Genomic DNA, 7,636 nt, shown 5'->3' on the forward strand with positions numbered 1-7,636 from the left:
CTAATGGCTGAGCAACGTTGGCAATATTGACTGTTCTTTTCTCTTTTCTCCCACATACCCAGTCCTCACTTCTTTGCATATTGACATTCCCTTGATATTTTTAATATACTTAGGCTATGAATTAGCAGTCAATGAATTGAACATTTGCATTCTCTAGTTCTGCATTACTATGTATTACAGAGACTAGGCTCTAATAGTGTGACTTGGCTCTAATATAACCTGCAAAATATTGACACACATTCTCTAGTGTCATTACATAATCCCTATGAACCATGGAAGTCATTGTGGAAATCCAGTCTGCCCCTAGAATTCCAACCCTGTAATGCTTATTTCTGTAGTTGATATTCTGATTTCTAGAATGTGTTTGCTTGTCAAGTATTGGTCTGTATTCACTTTTCCTTTGGTGTGCTTTGTTTTTTGAAGATCAAAGATCCATTTTATTTTCATGGAGGAAGATAAGGGTTCCCCTGGCTGTGGAGAGGTGCTTACAAAAGAACTAAGATGATGGTGTTTTTAGGTATGCAAAGGTCCTGCAAAGGGGTGGCTGGACCTCAGATCCTTTTATTTTCAGACTCCACTGAAGTGATTTGTAATTTACCTGACTTTGGAGCTTCTATTGTCCTGGCTCACTGAATTTTTCAGCAAATGTATCATAAACACTTTAACTCAAAAGCCCAAACAACTTCCACATCATCAAGTGAGACCATTGGCTTTTTAAAATTTTTTTATTTTTTCACTCATCATTTATTTACAAATACACATTATAACTTTTATATACATTGCACATTTACATGGTAGAAAAGTACAAAACTATATATTTAAATGAATTTATATTTAACTTGCCATGTTTGAAAATATAAAATTGCATCAGAAAAAAGTATTATGAAAAGCAAGAAACTTGAACTGATAAAGCTTTGATATAACTTTTAGTGACACATTGTTTGAAAAAGAACTTACTGAAGAGGTACAGCAGACTAGCTTAAAGGAAACACCTACCAAAAGGTTGAATGTATAGCATTCCCTTCCTTCGATCTCCAGATACCCATATCACTCAATTTCTTTGGATTTGTAACATCTTAAAAGTATATTATGAAAATTCTAACATTACTATCACCCTTTCTCTCACAAATTCTGACAAGAGAACTGAACTAGGAGTTTCCTCAAAGATGTATCCTCTGTACCTTCTATTTGAGTCAGTTATAACGCCTTTTGGTCAGTCAAGATTCCTTGTAAACAAAACCCGAGGGATCATGTATGTACAGAACAGGCAGCAGAAAATCCAATAAATAAACATGACAGAAACTGACATGCAAGTTTGTTAAAGTGGAAAAGATTCTAACAACGGTGAGATGAGGGGAGACAGATGAGTGAGTGAATAGTAAGGAATGGACTTAAATGGTTTACAAGGAAAAAAAAAAAGCTTTTACTTTACAAGCAAGAGACCTCACAATAAATAACAACTGCTCTTCCTTTCACGAATAAATTTCTTCAAAAACAAGGTGTACAGTCAACCAGACATTTTATGTATAAATTATAAAACATGACACAGTATAAATAAATGTCTACAAGTCTCAACTATGGGCCTCATCCAGTAGACCTCACAATGACTGCCTCTCCATGTCCAATGAGTAACAAGGTGGCCTGGGAGAGAGCTCTAGGACAAAGTCCTTTATGTATAGTTTTCCCCCCAAATAAATAAGCATACACTTATTTACAGTATGGACAATATATTTTTTTTTCTTTTTTCTTTCCCCCCCATTTTTTTTCTTTCTTTTTTTTTCTTTCTTTCTTTTTTTTTTTTTTTTTGCCTAAGGCTATGTCAACACTGAACATTGGTGGAGGGTTTACCACTCTAGAATGGAAGATATAGGAAAGCTGTAGTCCTGGTCTTCATCTTCCTCTTCTTCCTCGGTATCTTCCGAAATGGCTAGATGGGGGAATACAGGGGAGCTGTTGTTTAAATACGGACAACAACAGCGCAGAAGCAGCTCAGTGTATGTTTTCAAAGCCCTCTGATACAGCCATATTACAGCGTTGCATTTTTATGTGACTTGAAGTGAGATGCTTTGGTTTTGGCATCTGCTGTTATGCAATAAGTTTAAAAAAATTTTTGTTTTAAACATAATCTATGAAGTCAAAAACTGCAGAAAGTTCTGAAGAATCAATGGCTCAGGTTTTACGGGCAGATTCCTGAAATTAGATAAAAAGCGCTCTTGTGTTCTAGGTATAACTGCTTTGGGTCCTTAATTCAGAGTTAGTAGAGGCAACTGCAAAAAGCAGCAGCCCATGTGTGATCATATAAAGCTGTCTTTGAAAAAGAAAAAAAAAAAACTTTGAAGCAGTTAGTTTAGATTCAAGTGTTAATAAAGCAAACGGCAAAGCACATTACTAAAGCAAAAGAATTAGGGGCAAATGACTAGAAGTAAGTTTTTAGAGGCAAGCCCATTGATGATCATTGGACAAGTTCTAAAGCCAGGGAACATTCCAGGGAATTTTTCTGTGGACCACTGAATTCCTAGTGAAATTTAGCAGTTACCTAATTTAAACAGAAATGGGCTTCTATTGGAAGGTTTTCGTGCTTTTTATGTCTCCGTTCCCTAGGGCTTGCCTGGGAAAGCCTCAAATTGCAGCAAGGTTAAAATTGCACTTACAGTTGCAAGATCCGGAGTGTTTTACTTCCAGCAGCACACCTGAGGAGCAGGCAGCTTCCTTCATGGCACACTCGCTGGCATAAGTAGCATTGTCGCTGGCACACACAGGCTCCTCAGACTTACTCTCAGGGCACAGCTCATCGCAGAGGGAACACCGGCCTCTGCCAACCTTGAAATCCCATAAACACTTTTTTCCACCGGTGCACTGGATATCTTCACAGGACTTTGCTTCTAGGATATATATAATACGCCTGTGATGAGTAAATGGATTTCCCCTTTTCCCCATTTTTTCCTTTCTTTAGCCCTCTGTCAATAAATATAAACTCACTAATAGGATCATGGAGATATTATGCAAAAATGCTTGACCATAAAATTGAAACTTGAATGCACACGTTTCCTATGTACCACATTAGTACATGAAAATGGTTTTTTTGGGGAACAGGTTATCACAGTATTCTGAAATTAAATATATATTTTATTATTTCCCACAAGTGGAATCTTTTGAAAAATAAAGAATTCCATCAGTTATTAGAATCTGGTAACAGATTTTAGGAACTGTTAAGCAATTATTTCTTGCTTCCAGCAAGTCTAGCACCTAAAATATGTGTAAAATTAAGTGAGTTCTAAGTTTTCTAAGACAGAAAATTGTTTCCTATTTCTTGCTGGTCTTTCAACATATATGCCAGTGCTTCTGGAAGATAACTGCTTCCCTGAGGAATGCCATGATTACAACAGTTTACCCAAACTGGACAGTATTTCTCTCTCTGGTGAAACTATGCATTATGGAGAGGCTTTGGGCTTATTTATTAACTCCATAGTTTTAACACTACAACTACGTTTCTGATCCTATTTCCATTTTTCTTCCTTAATCCAGGATACCTACTGATACACTTTCCCTCATAGGCTAATCCAATCGATCTGCCCAGGAGGCAGGTAGCCTTCCTCAGATGACAGGCACTGGAGTAGGTCACTCCATCGTTCCCACAGAGATATTGTTCAGAGGAGGTGGGCTCTGGGCAAATCCGGTTACATGTCACACAGTAGGCATTATTAGTCTGGTCTACCACGCACGTGGAGCTGCCTGGACAGAAAACATCCCGACATGTCTCTGAAATAAAGAGGGAAACATACATCAATGACAGGTACTTCCTGGCCCTTAGGCAGTGAGCATTTGGTAACGTCAAGGAAATCATAAAAGGGAAGCACCCAGCTTTTCAAAAAGCACTTTGGGAACCTTGTGGTTTTCAAGAGAAAATCTATGACTCTAGGTCGATCCTCTCAGTGTTCTTAAGAAGTCTTTGGAATATAAAAAAGGGTTACTTTATTTTGCATCATCATTACTGTTCGGCTCTTAGTGGGGACTATACCGTCCCCCAGGAGTCTTCCAGCGGGTCAGCCTCAGGCGGAAAGTTGGAGGAGGGGAGCCAGAGAGGACCTACTTTTACATTTGCCCTGGTACTGGACTTCCAGTTCCGGCTGCTCTTTACATCTGGCCTTGAGGAGCGCACACTCGTTGCGGTAGGTTTTCCCGTCCAGCCCACACACCGGGCCCTTCCAGGTGATGTTGGAACAATCTGGGGCACAGACGCAACGGGGTTTGTTCTTTTTGTTCATTCGGCATTTTTTCCCCGGGCCGCAGTCCACGTTCTCGCAGGTCTCTACGAGGTGGAAAGAGGCATGGATCAAAACCAGGGCCAGGCAGTATGCAGGTCAGCAAGGAGGGGTGCGAAGGCCTTGTACCATCCTGTGGCCGAGAGTTCGAACAGGAGGGGTCCAGCTCTCTCCTAGAAGTTGAGGAGGGGGTGGAGGCCTGGGGGACAGTGGTTTGCATCCTATTCCCAAGTCTTTCTCAAATAGGGAGAGGGTGCTGGCGTCACTACCACACTTGGCTAGTACGTCCAGGAATGTCTGGGCAACGGTGTTTTGCCTGTAGTGTGTAACAGGCGAGATTCACCCAGAAAGGCTTCCAGGGGCTGGGGGAAGATAAAGGCAACCCAGGAACAAAACTCTCCTAGTCCCTAACCCCAGCTGGGCAGTGGAGAAGATGAGGATAAGACGCCCTCTACTGAGGGCCTGCACACTGGGGAGGAAGAGTCCTACCTTTACAGGGGATGCAGTTGGGGGCGCCCCCATTGAAAATCATCCACTTGAAGAGCGTGTTGTCATTTACATCCTCCTCCGTCCAGGAGGTGCTGAGGCGGCCCGTGCTGCAGCACTCCTCCTTGCTCAGTTCTGTCTTGTATAGGACCTGGCAGCGGCCGTTCTTGGCTTGGCGGAGCCAGCAATTCCCAGCTGCGAGGAGACAGGGGTGGGAGGTGGGTGAGAGAGAGGCAGAGTAAGGGGGAGGGAGGCGGCGAGCTAGGGAGGGAAGGAGACCCAGCGGGGATGGGGAGGGAGTGAGTGTGGAGGAGTAGAGGGAGACGGGAGAGAAAAGAGAAAATAAATCGAAGGGAGTGAAGATGTGGGGGAAGTGAGGGGGGGAAAGCCGGCTGAAGAGGTGGGAGGTGGGTGAGGGGGAAGCCAGGCGAGAACGTGAAGCCAGAGCGCCCCAGCCATATCAATGTCAGTTACCAGTGACCCAGACACAACACGTGCAGCTTGCATTGACTTTTACTAGACTGTTTACTTTTATTCGTCCCATTTCATAACCTGCAGCGACTCGAAGAGCAGATTAAAGAACCTGACAAAAACAGGATGCGACGGATGTTTTTACATGTCGGTTTCACGTAGGCGGTACGGGTATTATTTGTGACAGGGGTTAAGAAAGTGGGAGAACTTGAGAGCGAGGGAGAAAGGAAGAGAAAGAGAGACCGACACAGACACACACACAACAGGAACAGATCAAGCAAAAGGCACTTGAGAAAAATGAAAGCAAAAAAAAGCAACTGGGCCCTGCCCGGAGCTGCCCCGTGCGGCCTCGAGGCGCAGCCCGCCCGCCCGCCAGCCCGCCCGGCCCGTTTTGCAATCCGCCAGACCCAGAGGACGCCCGCGGCCACCGCGATCTTTCGAAATCTCCGAGGGCTGCTTTCCCCGGCGCCCACGTCCGCGGCACCCAGGCAGCGCCTCGCCCCGAAAGGCGGGTAACTCCAGAGTAGTGCGGTGCCGACGGCGAGGGGGCAGTGCCCAGGGGGACAGTTTACAACACACTCAAAACGTTAACGCTAAAGCAAGCAAAGTTACAGGTCTGTCTCCAGGAAAGTGTAGGGAAAAAAGAAAAGGGGTTGGCTTCCTACTATTTCACAGTAACATACATACACCTATCTCCTACCTACTGAGAAATCTTTGCAAGTAATTTTCCCTCCTTCCTTTCCCTTTTCATGTTAAGATTTTAGTCAGGAAGACTCCTTATGAATCATCTATATAATCTGAACAATAATTGGACCGCAAGCTGCTATTATCATTATTTTAAAAAATTGTGCCCAAAGACTAATTGAAATAAATTTAATTAAAAAACCCCCAAACTTTAGAAATTTGCTCTTAATGCATCCCAGAATTTAAATAAGTTGTGAGCTCCTCGCTGTTCTACATAAAGTTAGTCGGAGGAATGAGACACAGAAAAAAAATTGTAAACTACTCAAAACACTCCGGGGTAAATTTTTTTTTTTTTTTTTTGCGGGGTTGGGGGGAGGGGGTTGGAAGAAGCATCCACTAGGCAGAAAGCTACCCTTCCCTCTAAAATTTTCAGCACCCACATCTCCAAGTTTGGGCAAAGTTGCTGAAACCACGTCCCCCAGCCACCAAAGAAATTTCAGTATCTCCCCCCCACCCCCCAGTCATTTTTTAAAGTATCCAAAAGATGTAGGAGGGAAAGAGGTTAGATTGTAAATGGATCGACTTAAATCTCCTGGCTACTGATGCTTGTCCCCTTCTTCAGAGCCAAAACAGGGGAGATAACATCTAAACTCATTATGTCCAGAACTTGGAGCATCTAACCTAACTACTGAGAGAGATTCGAGCTTACTCCCTTTCCTTTTAAAGGATAACCGCGCTTCTAACTCGGCTGGCAGTCCTGAAGTGTCACTGCCTTCAGTGTTCCCACTCCGCTCCATCCTGGAGTCGCTAAGTTGGTCCAACATCTTCCGAGAGCGGCGTTGCTTAGACCAGACTCCGTGCAGACGACAGAAAAGTACAAACCCCTGCCCGCAGCCGAGCCTCCCCGCGCATCCCCCCTCGCTTACCCTGGGCGCTGCGGTCCTCCATGAACTGGCAGAGCAGCAGCAGCAGGAGGCAAAGCCCGCCGGGCTGGTGCCTGGGACCGGCCATCCTGGGGGCAGACGCGGGGCGAGGAGCGCGGCGGCGCGGGGAGCGGGCGCGGCGGCGGGTGGCTCGGACGAGCGGCGCGCGTCGCAAAGGCGAGCGGCGGAGGGCGCAGCGATCCCGGCGCAGCCCCGCGCTCGCCGCCGGCCGCCCGCGCGATTCAATGGACGTCAGAAGCCGGGCGCAGCCGCGCTTTAAATCTAGACGGGGGTCTCCGCGGTTTGCGGTGGGCGGTCTCCCAGTGTGTGGGGCAGTGGGAGGGCGGCCGCGAGCAAGGGTGTGCGCGGCTCCTTGGGGGTGGGGAGCTTTTAAAAGTTCAGTGTGAATCAGGTGACATTTCCCACCTTCTGGAAACCCTTCCCAATTATCTGTTGGAGGTGCCCGAAATCAAAGCGACAGGAGGGGAATCGCCGAGTTCTTATTTGCGTAGGAGGGAGAGGGAGGGGGAAGGCGGAGGGGCGGGGGGTGGGGGCGACGCTTCGGGGGTGGGGAGTGGGGAAGAACACCCACTTCAAGTCCTGCACGCCGCCGCTCGCAGGCAACGCCGGCGCGCCCGGGGTGGCGGGTGTGTGTGTGTGTGTGTGTGTGTGTGTGTCTGAGTGTGAGAGGGGGGCGCGCTGGGGGCGCTGGAGGAGGCGGCGGCGGGCGGAGCGGGTGGGAAGGGGGGAAACCCGGTAGTTTGTCTCTGCTCCGCGGCTCCTGGGCTCCAGAAAGACTTTGCAAACGCC

General features: G+C 46.3%; 1 protein-coding gene across 4 annotated transcripts; it reads right to left on the bottom strand.

The window, feature by feature from the left end:
• Window positions 1-1,771: 1,771 nt before the first annotated feature.
• FST (follistatin) lies at window positions 1,772-7,338 on the bottom strand. 4 transcript variants are annotated; one of them, XM_032337422.1, is made up of 6 exons: window positions 6,830-7,338; window positions 4,752-4,943; window positions 4,091-4,309; window positions 3,535-3,759; window positions 2,652-2,879; window positions 1,772-1,927 (listed from the first exon to the last, which is right to left on the bottom strand). In XM_032337422.1, the coding sequence occupies exons 1-6, from the start codon at window positions 6,912-6,914 to the stop codon at window positions 1,845-1,847; spliced, it is 1,032 nt and encodes a 343-aa protein (XP_032193313.1). In that variant the 5' UTR covers window positions 6,915-7,338; the 3' UTR covers window positions 1,772-1,844. The 4 variants fall into 4 exon arrangements, with proteins under 4 accessions (XP_032193313.1, XP_032193312.1, XP_032193314.1 ...); XM_032337421.1 differs by having other exon boundaries at window positions 2,652-2,882; window positions 6,830-7,335; XM_032337423.1 differs by lacking the exon at window positions 6,830-7,338 and adding an exon at window positions 5,223-5,582 and having other exon boundaries at window positions 2,652-2,882.
• Between the last annotated feature and the right edge of the window lie 298 nt (window positions 7,339-7,636).

Source organism: Mustela erminea, chromosome 3, assembly GCF_009829155.1.
Source record: "Mustela erminea isolate mMusErm1 chromosome 3, mMusErm1.Pri, whole genome shotgun sequence".
Taxonomy (NCBI): domain Eukaryota; kingdom Metazoa; phylum Chordata; class Mammalia; order Carnivora; family Mustelidae; genus Mustela; species Mustela erminea.